Source organism: Lemur catta, chromosome 9 (assembly GCF_020740605.2).
Source record: "Lemur catta isolate mLemCat1 chromosome 9, mLemCat1.pri, whole genome shotgun sequence".
NCBI lineage: Eukaryota > Metazoa > Chordata > Mammalia > Primates > Lemuridae > Lemur > Lemur catta.
The window spans coordinates 79,384,324-79,405,894 of record NC_059136.1 but is presented as its reverse complement, the minus strand read 5'-3'; the positions used below and the strand labels follow the sequence as shown (position 1 = coordinate 79,405,894).

The following is a 21,571-nucleotide window of genomic DNA, read 5'->3' as shown; positions in this document are numbered from 1 at the left end:
TTCTGGAGAGAGGAAAGATGTTTGCTATGGCCTTTGATGATAGTCTACGGATGCATACTATCAGCAACTAGACAGCACATAACCCTTCACTTTAATTTTTATGAAAATGGTAAAATAAGTCCCCAAAGTCTTAATTTTTCTGCTCACATGAAAACTTTAGGACTCAAAGAGTCAGTATCCATTAAATCCCATGCTTTAAAACAATCCACAATAGCACAATACAGTACTGACTTCCATCTCTTCTCCTACATGGCCAAGATTAAGCTATGTTTGTTACATTCTGTTTAAAGTAGTAATGAAATATGATTTTCCTCAAAATAGCATATTTCAGTACCTAACAAGTTGAATTTCAAGTATCTGGGAAATATTTCAGGTATTTGGTTCATTTTCCAGACCACCTCATTAGCTAGCAATACTAAAGAAAGCTGGCATTGAGTCTTATTATTTTAGCCAACAAATCCTACAAACCTCAAATTTTAAAAATGAAATGCTTTGTTATAATAATTCTCTAAAAAGTAAGTAACTCAAGTAACTTATTTACCTATCTTACCAAGCCAGAAACCTGGAGGTAATCCTAGAGTCTTCCTTTCTCTAACCTTCAATTAATCATTTACCACAGTTAATCAGCTCTCAAAAATATTTCTCTACTACCATTATCCCTTGTCTAAGTATTAAGCCATTAACTAAACTGACTCTGACTCAAATAAGGATAGATTTGGGTCTGAAGTCTAAACATTTAACATCTGGTAATGTACTCTGCCCTTGCAGCACTAAAAGGCTGCAAAGATAGTTATGTCGATGCAAAATCAAAGAAGGGCTTCTTTCAGCAGAGACTCTACCACGTCACTTAATCACCTGATTTAGGAAGAAGTTGCCTTAAGTTATTCCGAAATGCTAGCTTCTCCCACAACCTAGAGGGCTGGTTAGATTCCTATCCCCTTTTCTTTTCTTTTTTCTTTTTGTAGAGGCAGGGTCTAAGTCTGTCGGAGTGCAGTGGCATGACCATAGCTCACTGCAGCCTCCAACTTCTATCCCCTTTTCTGTTAACCTCTACGGATAAGAAACAATCTTAAGTTCTTAGATGCACAAAGGCAGCAAAGCCCTAATCCCAATTAAGTAAAATATCCATACTGTCTTGATTACATTACAAATAAGATAATAAAATAACAAATCCATCTACATATTCATAATTTCTTTTATATGTTTCTACTTAGTCAAAAATTGCTAATTTAGCACTTTGTTACCTAAAAATACAGTAAAAATTTAAAAAGCAAGGCAATTACCTGAGGAGAGTCAAAAGGATATCGACTACTAAACTTAAATAGAAGTTGAAATTTTTCCCCTTCATATAAGGTACCTGGCGCACCTTCCATGTCTACAATCCACCTAGAATAGAAAAAACAAATTAAAAACTTAAGATAAAAAGGACGGAGGCAAGAAGGTGAAAAGGGAACACCATGTACATCCTCTATGGGACAAGAGCATACTTCATCCTCCCCACAACTCTCAGAGTGGTTATTAACACCCCTTTCCCTATCTCCTTCTCTGACACTCACGGGTTGAGTAACCAGATCAAAGTCAGACATCAGACAACTAGCAAAGGACAGAGCTGAATTTTAACACAGTCCTGAAAAAACAAACAAACAAAAAATAAAAACCCAAACACAGGTGTGATGACACCAAAGTCTGTGCTCTTCCTATGCAATTTATGCTATCTTCTTTTTTCAAAAGACTACTTCCACACTGACTAAAAAAAATTTTATACATAATCAACTAATTGATTTGATTATACATAAACTAATCAACTGCTTTTCTGATATCGATGATAGAAGCAATTGGGGGAAGTAGGTATCAACAATAACTTCAGAGAACAGTAGCTGTCAGATCTGTTTTCTTATCAATATTCTAGAGAAAACCAAACAAGGAAAAGGAAGCTGACATCAGTCCACTAACTCTGATGGCTGAGCAAGGCTCTATATACTGCCCTTTACCTTTTATCTTTTAGAGATATCCTTTATCTCTGTTTCCATTGTTTAATAAAGCCCAGAATAGATGTCTATGGCATCTATGCAAGCTTACTTTGCTTTCAAATATAACAAATCATGACTATAAATCTATTTTTATTAATATTCTGAATACTATCTCGTTATTTTCTTTAAAAGAGTGGGGGAAAGAATATGGAATAATGATGGCAAAGATGATGGGGCAGCATTTAGAAGCAAAAGTGAACTGAAGTCATTAAGAATGAGTTCCTAATTATAGTTCTGTCACTTTTAATTACTGTTCACCTGGCCAATTCCTTTTATCCTTTCCAAGTCTAAAACTTTCTTGTATTTAAATACAAGAAAAAAAAAAGAAGATAGAAAACAGTGAACAGTGTTGGGATTCTAGTCATCACCATACATACTATGGACTTAGAAGTATATAAAATAATAAATGTGCCTATTCTCTGAAAGAAATCAGCTAAAGCATACAGACCCTTAAGAGTATGGCTATGCATTTTCAGAATGCATCCTGAGTACCATACATGGTAATAAAAAACATGACCACAGACCCAAGAAACAATATTTTATGGTGAAATTAGACAGTTATAGTTACAACGGAACTTACAGTGAAATGGCAGTTAACCTGCCATTTAACTAGCTGTGTGAATAAGCTATTTTACCTCTCTAGTTTTAACCACCTCAATAGAGATAATAACCTTACAGTGTTGCTGAAAAGATAAATAACACTATAAATGCAAAAAACCTAACGCATTCCTGACTCAGAGCCAGTACACAGTAAATTAAATACAATGTAAAAGCTGCATACAAAACAAAAAAACCCTCTCCTCTATTCTCTTTATAAAATAGGTCCTTCTTAGCCTTCAAAATTCCTTTTTAATCTTTCCCCCAACATCCACTAGGCAGAGTGATATTCCAAGGGAACGTAGTACTCTTTCATTCTGTTTATATGGTAATTTTTAGAACACAACATGTACCATAAACTTACATGTGATCTATTCAAGCACAGCTTTTAAATAAGAGCTAAACAAGTATCTCATTAATCCTTGTAATATCTGTATGAGATAGGTCAAAAAGGGTATAATTTTCAATATTGTGCATGGTAATTTTTAATAACTTTTTATTAATTAAAAAAGATGTTCATTATAGAAAATTCAGAAAAGTATAAATAAAATAAAAATCACCCAGAGATAACCACTGTTAATTTTTTTGTGCATTTCATTCTAGTCATTTTGTGGTTTCCCATATAACATTGATGCATTTGTGAAACAGAAGTCCAGAACATGCATTATGTACACACTTAAATTACATAAATTCAAACCATCAGTGTTTATGATTCCAATCATAAGCATACGCCCCAGAGTAAGGATTCAGTGGAATAACTGCACATGCTGTTCTGCCAATCAGTCTCAGTTCTTAAATTCCTGTATGTATTACTCACTAACTCTAATGTTTAAACAATAGAATTTTGTATTTTTTCACACATCATGGCTTCTAATCAAAGACACAACCTCCTATTTCGTTCTGAAGGAAAAACTGGCTTTGGTGAATTTATTAAAACAATATACATACCAATATGACCTTTCTCAGGGATTTTCAAAGGTATTATGACTATGTAAAATTTTTGCCTTACGTGTTGATTATAGACTATAACTAAAGTGATGTCATTTCACTGCACTGCCTTGACAAACCCTTTCCATATTATCGACATTTATATCATTTCCAAATTACCTCTAGAATTAGTAATGCTAAAATGAATATAGTTGGTCCTAAGTCAATCTTTTTCTATATCTCTCTACCTTCCTTAGGATGGTGTGGGGGTATATAGTTAAAGGGTTTGGTATTTGTGTTTTTAAGGTCTTAACACATGCCATCAAATTGTCTTCCAGAAAGCTTCTTAATGTGTTTTCATCATCTTCTTTATGCATCTTCCATACCCACATGCACATTCCATGTGATCCTATTTTAACAAGTTGATCCGTTATAAGACTATTTTTATATCCTGGAAGATGGGGCAAAGATAATAAAATTTTTATGGCTCATTTACAATAAATTATTCAAAAAAAATTCTTGCCTGACCAATATCTCTAAATGACAAAATTTATTCTGCAATAAAAATATTGCTGCTTTGACAGTTTTAATTTGTGGTATAACTACTTGATAATCTATAAAAATGTTTCTATTTGTAAAACTTTAAAATATTCCTTTAACTTTTTATAAATCATCATGTTGTACGGTTTTCCCAACCCACTCCAAAAAATAAACGCTGAAAGAGGAAGCAGGCCAGGTGTGGCTCATGCCTGTCTGTAATCCTAGCACTCTGGGAGGCTGAGGTGGGAGGACTGTTTGAGCTCAGGAATTCAAGATTAGCCTGAGCAAGAGTGAGACCCCGTCTCTATCAAAAAGAAAAAAAAGAAATCAGCTGGGCATTGTGGCCTGCGCCTGTAGTCCTAGCTACTCAGGAGGCTGACGCGTAAGGATTACTTAGAGCCCCAGAGTTGGAGGTTGCAGTGAGCTACAATGACACCACTGCACTCTACCCAGAGCAACAGACTGAGACTCTGTCTCAACAAAAAAAAACAAGGAAACTAAGCACCCCCCCTTAAAAAATAAAAAGAAAGAAAAAAAGAAAAAAAAGAGAGAGAAAGAGGAAGCAATTTCATTGCTAGCAATTTCCTTGGGAACAAGAATCTGTTATAGAATATTCTGAGGTAAATTAACAAAGGGAGAGAAGAAGCAGATGAAAATGGTACACAATCTACACCAGAACAAAAAATAAGTCAGACAGCCCAATTTTGTTTAATTATATAGAACAAATGCCATACACTCTAAATGTGCGCTCTATTTTTGGTTGTTTTAGAACAGTAGTTTCAAATTTTGTTTGATATCAATAAAAAGCCAACTGAGAACTCAGCAATGTTTTAAAGAGATTGTTAATAGAGCTCAAGATTTGTATGACATTTTCTCCTATCTTAGGTACTTACATGTCAAAGTCCAAGGTAATCAAAATTGCTTCTTTTCAGAGGATAAGTTATTTGAATTTCGGTCCCTACTCCCTGGTTCTAGAATACACTAAATATTTTATTGGTCCATTTGTCCTATAAGTTGGCTTACAGTAAACTTTTATCATACTGGCTTCTTCTCCTTTTATGTTTTTAGAGATTTTTTTAAAAGTGGTGAATCAATTATTTTAAATTTCCCACCGATTTTGGAACATTTACCATTGTCTAACAAAATTATTAAATCAAAAGAGTGATAAGGATCAACCGTACCGGTTGTTGAAATCTTAGAATGATACTTTTAAAAACATTTCAAATGTTCATTCAAGAGAGGGACCCTTATCTTTCTATTCTTCTTGATATCACATCTGGGAAGGACCTTCTGCTCCACTCCCAAGGAAGAAACTGAATTGGAATACTTCTGTGTCCTCCCTTCTGCCCCTAACCTTTTCATCCTCATGGAAAAGCTTCCTATCTCTTTTATGAGATTGCTGAAAGTCAGAATTTCATTTAGTTACCCTTCTGTACGGGATGTAATTAATGTGTTTAGGGGATGGGGATGGGACATCTCTTCATTATTATTCTCTTCAAAGCCCTGTTTTTCCAAAAACTTAATAACCTCATATCAAACTAGTGTATTATTGATAAGAATCATTTTATACACGTCAGGCAAAAATGTTTAAATGTTGCCCTGTCATCCAACAAACTTACTAATAAAAGATATGGTTTAAAAAAAAAAAGCTTTACAAATGATATAACAATGTGTATAATATGATACAATGATGTAAACCAAAACTGACTGTGTATATACATAGAATAAGATATTCACTATATTTACCTCTTGGTGGAAAAGAATGGGATAAAATATGAAAATAATTTGTATTTTTAAAAAGTATACATTCATACATCACTAAAAAAGGAAAAAAGACTTTAAGAATTAAATTACTTACTGTGTAATTGAATTTTGAACACTCTTTTCATTTAAAGTCATCCCAGGAGGTGGGTCATTTTGCAAAGCCAACAGTTCCTTTTGTAGTCGTTTCTAGAGAAGAACATCAACAATAATTTGTACTTGTTTTTCTTTTGTACAACATAACGTCCTTCTAGTTATCCTTCATAGTATCTTTCTATATTCTGAAATCATTGATTAAATTTCCTTCAAATGTTCGCTCATACCTTTCCTTCACAAGCCCTTTATATATACTATATATTTTATATACCTAATTCACAAAATTTGAATAGTCTGCCCTATAATTGATAATCTATTGTCAAAATATTTGAACATCGGAGCTTTCGGAGACCTAAACATATGGAGGTTCCTGGAGGGTGGTGTGCCTGGAGAGGGCATGGAAGCTCCATATCCCTTTCCCCATGCCATGCCTTATGCATCTCTTCAACTGTATCCACTGTCACATCTTTTATAACAGACTAGTAAATATATCCACGACAGTGACGGTAGCCTCTGCAGAGCCTCAAGAGCACAGCCAATGGACAGCTTCCCTGGAGAATCTGCTGGTAGACCCAGAGGCATGAAAAGATTTAGGAAATCTTTTTAAGAGGAATTTAGTGAAGAGAATAGTTTGGCTAGCATGTGAAGATTTTTAAGAAAATGCAAGATAAGAAACTTGCAGGAAAAGGCAAAGATGATCTACTATCCAGTAAGGCCTTGTCACAAGTCAACATGGAGGGACAGTCTCAGCTCAGTGAAAAGAATCTGGAAGAATCTGATGTTCCAGAAACTCAAGGACCAGATCTTCAATCTCATGAAGTATGACAGCTACAGCAACTTCTTAAAGTATGACTTGTTTTTAAAACACAAGGGAACCACAGAAGAGGAAGGTCAACCAGAGCTTCCAGAATTTTTAATGCACAGACCCCCAAAGAGCCAGGACTGGCAACTTTAAGAGGCAAAGGAACTTAACTCTCAGAACCGTTCAAAAACTGATGTGATTGCTGTTATTTCCAATAACTGAAATGTATAAAACTCTTCAATGAGATATGTGTCTTTTACTAACTGCTTGACCAGTAAGTTTTTCAAGATGGCTAACCTTACATTTAAAAAATTAAGTTTTGGTTCACAAAACATTTCTTCAATACTGGAAAAAAATTATTTCAACATTCATGGATAAAATCAGTTTGAAGAGCAACCAATTACCTACAAAACACTGACTTCTTTATGACTTCATGACTACACTATTGAGGTTATAGGTTGAGTATACCTTATCTGAAATGCATGGGACAAGAGGTGTTTCGGATTTTGGATTTTTTTCAGTTTTACTGATTGAGCATACCAAATCTGAAAATCCAAAATCTAAAATGCTCCAGTGAACATTTCCCTTCAGTGTCATATCGCTGCTGAAAACGCTTCAGATTCTGGAGCACTACAGATTTCAGGTTTTCAGATTTGTGTTGCTGAACTTGTATGAGGTCTTAACAGCCTAGGTTAAAAGTGCTTAAGAGTTTTAGCAGTGTTTCAGCAGTGCTTCCCTTGCTGCTTTCCAATTATAAAAACCATAGTTCTCTATAATCCTTAAAGAATATGTCATTTCACACAGACAAGCTTTCCAGAGAAAGTCTTCTGAAAACTTTTAAAATAATTTTAATTTATAATCTACTGTCTGTTTTTGTTTGTTTAAATAGGATCATCTATGCATAATTTAATCTTTCAAGATCACTGTTATGATCATTTATGGTACATCAGAATATATCAGGGCCTGAGATAGATACGATTTTCTTGCCATATACTAGATGCCCTAAAATGGCTATGTATTTTGCATTCTTATTTGTATAGCTTTCGTTGTACACCTCTTTCCTTGTCATCAGTGTACCTTTTTTTTCAGTGTACAACAAAGCAACAACAAAAAACCCACAACAGTCCCTGATTTATGAGTTTTAAAACCAAATCATATTATTACAATTGCATGCAAGATTATATTCTTTTTTTCTTACACATTTGTGGAAGCTGGGATAAAGATTCTTAATAAGTAGCTTTTTTTGAAGCAAGGAAGATAAACATAGATATCTGTTCAGAATTCAAGAGTTTTCTGCTTAAAAGCTGGCTTCTACTTTTTCTTGGACAGTGAAATACTACTATCAATATAGCAATATTTCTGGGTCTTCTTAATTTATGACACCTTCAAATATACTTAAAGTCATCTAACACCATTACAGAAAAAAAACTCTTTGTTGTGAATCACTGTAATAGACTTGCAATTTGCCTAAAGAATTCGTTTTGAATAAAGAAAAACAAATTTGTGGTAAATTTCTATGTTAGAATAGAGTTTTTAATGTTTTCTACTGATATTAACAAATGTGGGTTCTGTGATCAAGTATACTTTTAAAAAACACTGGGTCAAAGAAAAACTGATCTCTTCAAAAGGACTTCTCATATACTAATGTGTACAGTGATTCTCCAAAGGTGTTTCCAAAAATAATGGAATCCTTTCAGTGTAGAGCACCAGAGAGTAGTCTTGTTTCAATGACCTTACTTTGGGAAACACTGCTGTGGAAGCCCTCCAGATCTAGAGGACTTTACTAAGTTAGGAAGGATAGCCTGCCCTTCTTAGTGAAGCAAGAATGTGAAGGAGAATCGATCTGCATAGCTACCAAGCCAAACAAGAATACAAACGCAGGCTAAAAAGCATTTTATTGGTATAGTTACCCCAGGTCTCCTGAACATACAGGTGAGAGATGCTTCAGAAAAAAAGAAAAAAGGTTCTCCCCACCCTGAGACTATTCCCATCTCCATAAAGGGAGGGAGGGACCTGTGATAGTCAATCTTCAAGAGAATCCCCAATTAATTCTATGGGTCCTGGTATTCAACCCTTGTGTAGTTCCCTCCCACACTGTACCAGAGTTGGTCTGTGTGACCAATGGAATATAGCAGAAACGATGGTGTATCACTCCCAAGATTAGGTTATAAAAAACTATGGCTTCAATCTTGGTTGTTCTTTCTCTGCATCACTTGCTCTGGTGGAATCTATCATGTTGTGAACAGCCTAATTCAGAGGCCTGCATAGTGAGGAACTGAAGCATTCTACCAATAACCACGTGAGTGATTTGGAAGCAGATCCTCTAATGCAAGTCAAGCTTTCAGACGACTACAGCCCTGGCCAAGAGAGATTCAAGAGAGACTCCTAAGCCAGAATCATCCAGGTAACCCTGATTCCTGACCCTCGGAACTGTGTGAGATAATAAATATTTGTTCCTTTAAATTGCTAAGTTTAAGGGTTTGTTATGCAATAATTAATACAGGCACAATACTCCATCCTCCCCTCATTACCATCTACTTCTTCACTTCAATATCACCAAGTCAGAACCCTAAGACATTCACTCACTGGACCATACTTTTTTTACTGAGGGGATGGAGCTACTACATTAAAAAGACAATTCATGCCAGCCCCTTGTTGTCTTAGCTACTAGCCAGTAAACTAATTTGCATATCCCCATCCTCTGCAGGGCCACCGTCTGGTGAGTTAATCAGTACTTACTAAGCCCACTAATAAAACTAATAATTTACTGATTTACTAATAAAACTTTTTAAAAAAGATATAGAGTGAAGGGTCAAACAATGTACAGTGTCTGTTTGGCAGGTTCATAAAAACAGGGAATTCACCCTCACATGTATCCTCCCTGGAATAATAGTTTATTAGAGAGGGCAGGAAATCTCTTGAAGAAAGTCATCAGACCCCACAAAGGTCCTCTAGATCTTCCAAGATCCCTGAATGTGGACACAGAGGAGCTAAAAGAGAAGAACCTACAGAGTTACATGTGGAGATAAATGAAAATCCATATTCATTTGTAGATCTGAACTAGTATAACCTTGGAGAGGTCATACAATCAACAGAAAGCTATGATCACATGAGGAGGCATCCACCTTCTAACTTTGGTGACAGTGTTAACAAAAGTAGATGAGAAACACTAGCATTAGGACAGAACACTAGCAAAAGCAGTGACACCACCAGCTTATAAAACCATCATGGCAATACTGGCCTGCTTTCCCAGACAGTAGTGAAAATGGCAGCTACAGACTGAGATAATTACAAAATGGAAAATAACTGCAGAAAGTAACTACTGTAACTGATAATGTTTGGATATTTTACCCCTCCAAATCTCATGTTGAAATGTGATTTCCAGTGTTAGAGGTGGGGCTGAGTGGGAGGTGTTTTGGGGTGGATCCCTCATGAAAGACTTGGTGCCCTCCCTGACCTAATGACGTAGTCCTACTAGTTCACAAGAGATCTGGTTGTTTATAAAAGTCCAGCCCCTTCTCCTCTCTCTCTTACTCCTTCCCACGCCATGTGACACACTTGCTCCTTTTGGAAGCTCCCTGAAGCCCTCACCAGAAGCAGATGCTGGCAGGATGCTTCTTGTACAGCCTGCAGAATCGTGGGCCAAATAAACCTCTTTTCTTTATAAATTACCCAGCCTTGGGTATTTCCTTTATAGCAATGCAAAATGGAAAAACACAGTAAAGCAAAAGAAATATCCAGAAACCATGAGTGAAAAGAGGAGAGAGGCTATGAGATATTAGTGTTCCAGTGGTTCATACCGAAATATTACCCTTGTCTGAAGTTGGTGAGATGTGGGAAAATTAATTATAAATAATCACAAATGTACCACTGTCCTCTGAACCTGAGACATACCATTGATTGTAAGATGCATCATCATTTTATATAACACAAGGAAAGGAGAACTGCTGAGAATTAAACAATGACATACCATTGGTAACATATATCCCAATTTGAAAAATGTTAAATATGGAAAAAAAGAGTATTTAAAAAAATCTAAGGGCTGAACAAGGTGGCTCACACCTGTAATCCTAGCACTCTGGGAGGCTGAGGTGGGAAGACTGCTTGAGGTTAGGAGTTGGAGACCAGCCTGAGCAAGAGCGAGACCCCCGTCTATCCTAAAAATAGAAAAAAAAATTAGCCGGGCATCATGGCTTGTGCCTGTAGTCCCAGCTACTCAGGAGGCTAAGGCAAAAGGATTGCTTGAGCCCAGGAGTTTGAGGTTACAGTGAGCTATGATGGCACCACTTCACCCCAGCCAGAGCAACAAAGCGAGGCTGTCTAAAAAAAAAGAAAAAGAAAGAGAAAAAGAAGAAGAAAAAGAATCTATGAAATATGGTATTAAAAGTTTAATTTTCCTGACTCTACAGTACCAGAATCACATCCAAAATAAAACTCCCTCAATTACATTTCTGAGTAAACTTAATGAATTAAAATGATGCTTATTTCAGTATTTAACACCTATCTCAAAATATATGACCTCAGCCAATCTTTAAATATGTACTTTATTCCCAGAATTTGCACAGCAGTACACAGATATCCATTCTCCCAGGCAAAAAGGCCTGAAGTTATTAGGAAAGGAATTTATTTTCTTTTTCTCAGTCATCCGTCAAAAATGGCCAGGCTCAGAATGTAAATGTTTTGAAGTATCTCAAATCTAGAGTAAACCTGAAAATTCTAGCCCTCATCTTGTGTTAGCTTAAGTCTGGAAATTTGACAGGAATTTCAACTCTTCTAAGAGAAGCAAGTGGGTTTCCATATTCAGTAAGAAGGATCCTGATACATCTAAATACCACAAGAGATAAATGATTAAACATTTTCAGAACTGGCTTGCCTTTTCAGTGGCTCTGCAGTCCAGCCAGTACCTCCCTTCCTCTACTTCCTCATTATAAAAATGAATCAATGATATAAAACTATGCTAATTTATTCCTTTTTTTTCTAGGAAGAAAATTGACAAATTCTGCAATTAACTGTTATCAATGACAAAGTATTGGGACACACCACAAAACTAAATGATACTCTAGTACATCATAATGCCTTGGTTGAAAATCTCTACTCTAGATCACTATAGCAGGCTAGGATGTTGACCTACACTTCAGAGTGACACCCGTTCAGTTCCTAAAATATTTTTCCACCTCAATGCACATGAGGGATTATTACTGAGATTTAGTCTTCCCTATGACTGGGGCTTACTATAGGGGTTGAGGAGAGAACTTATTATGTGAAATCAAAAGCCTGCTCAGGAGAGTAATATGCCCTCTCTCCCTATTTTCCACTGTCACCTCTTCAAGAATCACTATAATAGTTGTTTCACACCAAAGGTGAAGTGTAGAACACAAGAGGCCAACATAATAAAAAAGACACATATATTACTACTCTTAGCCTCATGAGATTTAAAGCCCTTGGAACCCTCAAGCTATAGTGTATATAAGACTAAAAGCAATTCAAAAAGTAATCACTCTAAACATTTAATCACTGTATTCTAATCAGCCTTGTTCCATCTCCCTCAACTCAAAATGTCAATGCCTGTCCAAACATAAACTCATAATGTTAAACCAAGTTTGAATATGCCAAATGCCTCCTCGGCATGATCAGAAAATAAAATATAATGGGTAAATATAAAGACTAACATCTTTAAACATCAAAATTTTAAACTGAATGCAATAACTATTTCTAAAGCCAAATACAGATCCCAGACATTATGTTTATTGAACATAATTTAACCTATTAATAATGATTACTTTATTAGCTTTTGATAATGATTACCCAATAGCTTCGTTTAACAGTAAGGTCCATAAAAGCCCTTTTGACTCTTTAGTAAATAGTTCTGACAGCTTGACATCCTTGTTTTTCACCTGGATTTTTAAAGTGTCATCTACTTATCATCAATAACTTGTCAATGAACTCTAGTCCCTGACATACTCTTTTTCTTTCTCCTCTTCTCCTCCTGTATCTGCTGTTTCCCCTTTCCCACCCCCCATAGCATATTACTTAACAAATAGATTTATTTTAGTAAATAAATCACATTATTTTGGTGTAATAAATCCCATCTCACCTTCAGTGCTGACATTAACATTGGCTAATGCTTATTGCTTCATATGTTCAAACTATACAATACTATACTGCCTCACTGAAACTAACTGGGGAAATCAGCAACACACCCAGGTCTTCATAAAATGAAAAGCACAGACCACTAAGAGATACACAGACCACATTTTGTACAGCATGGTGCTAAACATGGCTTTATACCAGAGATGCAGTCTTTGCCTCTTTAGCTCCTAATCATTTTCATCATCAGTGCCCGTACTTACATACTGGTGGTTTTTGCTGTTTCAGACAGCTGAAGATACAGGTATGTGAGTAATGAAAAGTACTACTACAGTTGTTTCATGGTGAATATTACTGTTCAGGTTGAAGAATACTACATCAAATGAAATGTTCCTAGTTAAAAAACAAAGTGTTATGAAAAGCATCCTAAAAAGCTCATTCATTTCTAAACTAATTCATTTCTATAAATATTATCCCACATTAACACATGATGAAGCTGAGGCACAAAAAATTTAAATGATTTTCTTGTGGTTGTAATTCAAAACAAGAAGAACAGAATATATCCCTCTTAGACACTAATAATGGTAATACACAAATTGACAACATCCCTAACTTATAAAGCTTACATTCTAGTGGGGAAAGAGATGGTCAGTAAATAATAGCAAAACAAATAAGTATACAATCGTCGTCCCTCAGTATACCCCGGGTACTGGTTCTAGGACCCCTGCATATCCAAAATTCACAATATATTCAAGTCCAGCAGTCAGCTCTACAGAACTCACACACAGGAAAAGCTTGCCCTCAGTATACTTAGGTTTAAAATCCCAGGAATTGGAAAAAAATTCATGCATAAGTGGACCTGCATAGTTCAAACTTGTGCTGTTCAAGGCTCAACTATATTATATGGTATATTAAAATGTAATGAAAAATGGAACAAATTTCTTAGAAGATGGAATTAGGCCTCAAATTTTGTAAAGTTTTATCTTAAATTGACACTTTGAGAGACTATTCTAAAGGGGAGAAATCCTTATGCAGGTAGGGAGAAATACAAACAAGAAAAGGAAAAACATTAAAAATGTAGGGATATGTAATAATGGTTGCTAATTCAACTGTATATAAAATGACCAACAATGTTTTCTCCAATTTCACCTAACAACCAACCAGAAGTGGAAAGTTAACAATAAGAGAGCATGATGGGAAGAAAAATAAGAATACTACACACATTAAGAGCATTATACTGGCTGGGCGAGGTGGCTCACGCCTGTAATCCTAGCACTCTGGGAGGCTGAGGTGGGTGGATCGCTCAAGGTCAGGAGTTTGAGACCAGCCTGAGCAAGAGCGAGACCCCGTCTCTACTAAAAATAGAAAGAAATTATCTGGCCAACTAAAAATATATATAGAAAAAATTAGCCGGGAATGGTGGCGCATGCCTGTAGTCCCAGCTACTCGGGAGGCTGAGAGAGTAGGATCGCTTAAGCCCAGGAGTTTGAGGTTGCTGTGAGCTAGGCTGACGCCACGGCACTCACTCTGGCCGGGCAACAGAGCGAGACTCTGTCACAAAAAAAAAAAAAAAAAAAGAGCATTATATTAACAAATAACCATGATTTCCCCCTAATAACATTAAGAAACAATTGTAACAGTGGCCGTTTCTTTTTTTTTTTTTTTAGGGTGAAATGCTAGACAACGAAATAATTTTACCTTATTTTTTTAAAAAAAGCAAAACAAAACTCACACAAATTAAGGAAACATTTTCCCTCCTAATGAATTCTAAGCACACATCTATAGACCATAATACCTAACAGTTACTGAAACTTTTTCTCTTTTTAGGAAAGGGAAAGCCCTCAACAAATGGAGATATTCATTTTTATTTTCAACTAATATTTTCAAAAGTTTGATAAGAATGCAAAAAGTAACAAAACTAAATGATTTCTGCTCTTAAAAACCCCATTGCCTATGCCCACTAAAAACAGGTGAAGAGAAAAAGAAGAAAAGCCTAAAAAAAGAGACAAATGTGCAAATAATTTCTGCATGCTCTCAGGGTACAGTAGCACTAAAAGGGAGAGTGGTAAGAGAGAAAAGAAAAAGAGACCGTGGTATATGGAAAACAAAAGGAAGAATGTGTTTCAATGACTAAGTAGACTTTTATTTCCAGCACGATGGCAGAGCAGATACCCTGAATAATTCTACAGAAAACAAAAACAAAGTGAACATAGGAACTCTGAAATACAAGGATCAGGCCTGGATTCCACCCTGGAGATTTCAAATAAACCCAAGGGCAAAACCAAAGTGAGGACTCTAACCTAAATAAGGGTGAACAAGAAAAAGGGCAAAGAAGGAGACAATGAAATTTGTGTTTTGAACTTAGCAATGGGTAAAGGAAGAAAAAAATTCCCCTCTAAAATTTCATACCCTCAACCTGCATCACAGTCTGAATTCTGCTGAGAACCTTAAGCAAAAATTTAATCAAAGGCGGTCCAGGAAGTAGTGGCCCTACGCAACTGGCAGAATCAAATACAAATCCTGGAGAAATACAAGTTCTATCCTTTAAGGCAACAATGTCGCTTCTCAGAATCTTAGAAATACTTATAAAACTAAAAAGGACATTGCCTGCCTCACTGTAAGAGCAAACTCTAGAAACAATATGTGTCTATCACATATGGCCAGGTGTGGTAGCTCATACCTTGTAATCCTAGCACTTTGGGGGGCTGAGGTGAGAGGATTGCTTGAGGTCAGGAGTTTAAGACCATCTGATCAGGAGGGAGACCCCCATCTCTACAAAAAATAGAAAAATTACCCAGGTGTGGCAGCATGGGACTGTAGTCCCAGCTACTTGGGAGACTGAGGCAGGTGGATTGATTGCTTGAGTACAGGAATTTGAGGTTGCAGTGAGCTATGATGATGCTACTGCACTCTAGCCTGGGCACCAGAGCAAGGCCTTGTCTCAAAAAAATAAAATGTCATAAAGCATGCTATGAGGTGAAAAATGTAGATTACAGGAGGGTTTGGCATACAACAAAGTCTTAAATAAGTATGTTGACTAAAATGACAGATAATACATTCTCAAAAGGTGGAACGTTTGGTTCGACCTACTAATCAAACGGCAAATCTATGGCAAGAGACAAGAATTAAATATTAGTACACTAGAGTATGCCACTTATTTATTCAAAAGGCAAATATTAGGAGTTTAGGGTTAGGTGCTATAAAGGATAAGTTATGGTCTGAATGTTTATGTCCCTGCAAAATTCCGATGTTGAAATCTAATTCCCAATGTGTTGGTATTAGGAGGTGGGGCCTTTGGGAGGTGACTAGGTCATGAGAGTGGAGCCCTCATTAGTGCTTTTATAAAAGAGGACTAAGGGAGCTAGTTTGGTCCATCCACTTGTCAGCACAGAGTTAGAAGTTGCCATCTAGTGAGGAACAAACCCCCTCCAGACACTAAATATCCTGGATCATTAATCTTGTACTTCCCAACCTCCATTACTATGAGCAATAAATTTCTGTTGTTTATAATCATCCAGTCTAGAGGTATTTTGGTATAGCAGCCCAAAAAGATATATTCAATTGGAAAACTCAATCTCTGATTTCTAGGAATATATAATATACACAACTTTGGATAAGTAATAACCTGTATCTTAATATCTTCATAATTACACATCTACTTCAGATTGTTATTTAAAGGACAGAATCAGATGGGCCAGTAGATATAACAATTTTTGAAGTTTGAAGTTCCCATGCTAAGGTAGTTTTAAATTTCACAGATGACAATAAACAAAAAAATATAATGGGAAATAAAAAGAAACAAAAGACGACTAAAGAGTTTGTCCTAACTAACCTTATAAGAAAGCAAATAAAAATGGTATTGTCTAAGTCTGTATCAGCTCCATTTAATTTGTGGTAATTTTTTTAAAAATTACATTATATCCAGAATATATACTAGGGGAGGAATATTTTTAAATAACAAACTTCAGCTTTTCTCTCAGCTGAAATACATAAAATCTATCCCAAATGTTCTAGATGTTCTCCAAAGCTTATTAATAAAAACCTCCCTTTTAATTAAAAATTCTAAATATGCAAAGAATGCAAACTGCCAACTTATTTCCCCACTTTTAGCCAATAGCTTAAAAAAAAAAATCCCCCAAACACCACACACTATCCCTGTGGTCAATCTCTGGTTCTTCACTTAGTCCCAGACAAAGATTTTCTCCCCTTCTCAAAATCCTCCCATCTTACTCTTCAGGAACTTATGCCACGTCAGTCCATCCAGGATCTTGTTCTCACAATTACCAATGTGGTTTCTAATAACTTCACTCTTTCCCATTCCATAACTCCTGCTCACTGGTCATCAACTCGGCCTCTCCTAGCTTTAAAGCAAACAAAGTCATCCATCATCTCTTTCCCTCCATCTCTTTCTTTCCTTAAATCGGCCAAAACCCACTGGATTCTATCTCTTCTGTAATACATTCACTAAGCTTCAAACCCTACAGGTTTCTCAAGGTTCAATGTCACTTCCTTACCACATCTACGGGGGAATTTTCTTTCATTAACTTACAATTTTTCATGCATGGTCCTTTAATTCTGTCATACCCAACTTGGCTGTCTTCCTGTTTCTGCTATACCTCCCCTCTTTTTTGTAAGTGCCCCTAAAGCAAAGTAGTTTTCTGCTATTTTCGGTGAGCTCCTTTTCCACAACTTTAAATTCACTACCACCAAGTATTTCAAGAGCTAGAAAAATATTGACTCTATGATTTAGTAACACCATTCTTAAAAATTTATATTAAAGGATACCATAAAACTGGAGAGGGCAGTACACATGCAGCTTCTGATGGTAAAAAACTGGAAACAACAGTAACATGCTAATGAGATCATGGCATATTGTTAGAATAAATATTGATACTCAACTCCCTATACCAAAAGGCAGCTTCCAGAGCTTTTATCTTTTAAGTTCTGTGGCTTAAAAAGAAATCCAGTATAGATCTTACCCTCTCACAGAAAGAAACACATCTAGTGATTTGAAACTTAATGAGCATTATGGTTAGAATATTCTTCTAATATAAATTTTTTAAAAAGATGTACTGCATTCTTACTGCTATTTTTATTGTTCTGAGGTCAATATTTCCAGTGACATAAAATTTAGTTCTGTAATGAACACATCTTAGATTGATAAAATTGATACTATAGACAATTTCTATGAGTACATTTCTATTCTGTCAAGTAGAGTTATCTGAAAAGTATAAATTATAAACACAGTTGACCCTTGAACATGCAGGGGTTGGGGTGTCAGCTTCTGCACAGCTGAAAATCTGCATATAACTTTTGACTCCTCAAAAAATTAATAGCCTATACTGCTGAACAGAAGCCTTATCAATAATATAAACAGTTAATTAACAAATATTTTGTACGTTATATACTGTATTCTTACAATAAAGCTAGAGAAAAGAAAATGTTAAGAAAATCATAAGGAAAATACATTTATAGTACTATACTGTATTTATCCGTACCATAAGTTTATATCATCTGTTTACAAGATTAATCTTCTGTCTGAAATGGCAGGGAACCACAGCTACAAACCTCAATCTATGGTACATATCAAGCAATTCGACTTTTTCTTGTAACGTCATGACATTTCTGTTCCTTGGGAGCACTGCCAGCATCACTACAGGCATTTCGTATGGGTTTCATGGAATTATTCAAGGTTTATGCTATTGCACTAATACACAAGAATCCTGAGATCACCTTTCGTGGAGATACAAACTCCTCACATAGTAGCAACACTTGAGCTCACTGCAATAGTAACAGGATGTGGTTATGAAATTATTACAGTAGTACAACATATACTATAGTTAATTTTGTGCAGTTATAAGACATTTTTACATGTATTTACATTTCTCTCAACTATTAATGGCACCATATAGAATCTGTGTTTGTGTGAAAGTTTTGATAAAACTGAAAATGTATCCCAATAAATTAAAATGTATCAATTTTATAATAGATTTGAATATATTTTATGGTAGTAAATGATCAAATGCACTAGTATCTACATATATTTTATGCATTCATGACATGCCTAACTTTTTAAATACAGGGCTAAAATTATTTTTTTATTTCAGCATATTACAGGGGTACAAATGTTTAAGTTATGTATATTGCCTTTGCCCTGCCCAAGTCAGAGCTTTAAGCATGTCCATCCCCCAGATGGTGCGCACTGCGTCCATTAGGTGTGAATATATACCCCCCCCCTCCCCCTGCTCGACATCCAAAGAATATTTCCATAAGATTATTTTTTAAATGAGGTTTTTTATTCATATTCAACTCCAAAGATTCATGATATAAAATAATTTTTAAAGCTTGCCTAGATAAACAATATTGGAATGGAAGAAGAATCACTCAGCTCATAACTGAGCCTATGGACCACCCAGTAACCACATCTTTTTTTTTTTTCTTTCTGTTTGCAAAAAGGAATTAACCACATCTTAATTCACTTAGCTCACTAATCCAATTCCACAAATAATTCTCATGACAGATAGTTTCTCTGTATAAAATAGGTATCAAAGAAGACATTTCACTAAAGTCGGTAAGACACTCAACATGTGCTCTGATATGTACAGGAAATGGGTGGTCTTTGATAGAACTATAATTAAGTAGGAACATATATAAATATTTCTACGGTCTCAAATTTGATTCTTAAAGGTCTCTCCAGAGGATTAAACTTTGAAATGTCTAAGTATCCTGAACTCTAAATCAGGTCTAAGGAGATTTATTACAACTTTATCCAGTTTATAAAATTGGCACACCTAAATTCCCACATAGTAAAAATGAATCCTCAATTATGGCTACACATTAGAATTACCTGGGTAGCTAGGAAAAATTCCAATACCTAGCATGCATGCCAGATCAATTAAATCATAACCTGGGGATAGCATTTTTTAAGTTTCCCAGGTGATTTCAATATGATGCCAAAGTTGAAAAACACTGATTTGAACTGTGTGGTTAAATAAAAAAAACTGGGGGAACGTATGTATTGATGTACAATAGAAAATGGAAGAAAGTCAAACAAGAAACCTGGATGTTGCAACAACATTACATTTTACCAGTTTTAACCTGGCTTCAATACTTTCAAAGGTGGACTAAAACTTAAATCAAAATACAGTCAATTCTCATTATTCACAGTAGTTATGTCAAGTTGTAGCAAATACTGTATTAGTGAATACTGAACCCACTGCACCTAGAGGAAATGCTGGGTTACATTTCTGCAAGCCTCTGGTCACAACATTTTCTTCAGCCAATCAATAATAACCTTATTTTTTGTGTTTCTGTTTACAGTCCCCATATTCACTATGTATTGTTTATTCATTAACATTGAACTTGCTGCCAAAAGAACTGTAAATCATGCCTGAACAAAGCTTATCATACACATGAATTTTCTCCATTAGGCACATCACTGCCTTCGTGCACTTAGGAACTCTGGAGAACACCTCAGTTCTATGCTTGAGGGTCATTTTATTTTAAACAGTGAAATAATCAACAAAGAGCACAAAAATGCAAAAAGTGTGGCATAAAATAGACCTCGAAAAGGACACTTGTTTACAGTATAAGCTGCACAAGGCAGCAGTGTAGTCTAGTTTGACCTTGCATAGGGCAACAAATTCTTCACTGCTCTGCAGGTATGCAAATGGCCAAAATAGCACAAGTATCAATTTTAGGATTACAAATAAATTGTATCAAGTAAGTGAATTCACAATTACAGAATCCATGAGTAATGAGAATGGACTGTAGAAACATCAAATAAATCAAGGCAGTTCAAACTAACTGTTAGGAAGAAAGGAATTCTACGAGGTTTCCACTAAGCCAATGATATGCCCAACTATGTAATTTTCTCCGCTAGAATCCTTAAATTGGTTTTCCTAAGAATGTAACAATTTTTCTCATATCAAATCCATATATCACAGTGGCTCACACCTGTAATCCCAGCACTTTGGGAGGCCAAGGCAGGAGGATCATTTGAGGCCAGAAGTTCGAGACCAGCCTGGGCAACATAGAGAGACCCTGGCTCTATAAAAAAACAAAAAACTCCAACAACAAAAAAACCCCTAATATAGTCAATTTCTTAATATACCTTCCTTTCACGTAGTACAAAATAAACTTTTTATATTTACCTTAAAAATTTTTTTTTAAATTTATTTTATGGGCTTCCTTTAATTGTAAAATGCAGCAATGGTTTAAAAAAAAAGGTAAGGGCCGGCCGCGGTGGCTCACTCCTATAATCCTAGCACTCTGGGAGGCCGAGGCGGGCAGATTGTTTGAGCTCAGGAGTTCGAGACCAGCCTGAGCAAGAGCGAGATCCTGTCTCTACTAAAAATAGAAAGAAATTATACGGACAGCTAAAAATATATATATAGAGAAAAATTAGCCGGGCATGGTGGCACATGCCTGTAGTCCCAGCTACTTGGAAGGCTGAGGCAGGAGGATCGCTTGAGCTCAGGAGTTTGAGGTTGCTGTGAGCTAGGCTGACGCCACAGCACTCACTCTAGCCCGGGCAACAGAGTGAGACTCTGTCTCAAAAAAAAAAAAAAAAGAAAGAAAGAAAAGAAAAGGTAAGATGGTTAGACCAGATAACCTCTGAGATGCCCTCTGGCTTAAAGATTTTGTAAGTCTAAAAACTAAAGTGGGAATGGCTCCTTTAATTATGATAAAGACCAATAAATAAATATATAAATATTCTCAGGAATAGTTT

General features: G+C 35.7%; 1 protein-coding gene across 1 annotated transcript in view; it reads right to left on the bottom strand.

The window, feature by feature from the left end:
* The window catches only part of UBE2W (ubiquitin conjugating enzyme E2 W), a 56,937-nt gene that overhangs the window by 25,231 nt on the left and 10,135 nt on the right, over positions 1-21,571 (bottom strand). The window contains exons 2-3 of the mRNA XM_045561378.1: positions 5,953-6,044; positions 1,284-1,386 (exon numbers count right to left, since the gene is read on the bottom strand). Of these exons, the coding sequence (XP_045417334.1) occupies positions 1,284-1,386; positions 5,953-6,044 (195 nt within the window). The remainder of the gene's footprint in view (positions 1-1,283; positions 1,387-5,952; positions 6,045-21,571) is intronic.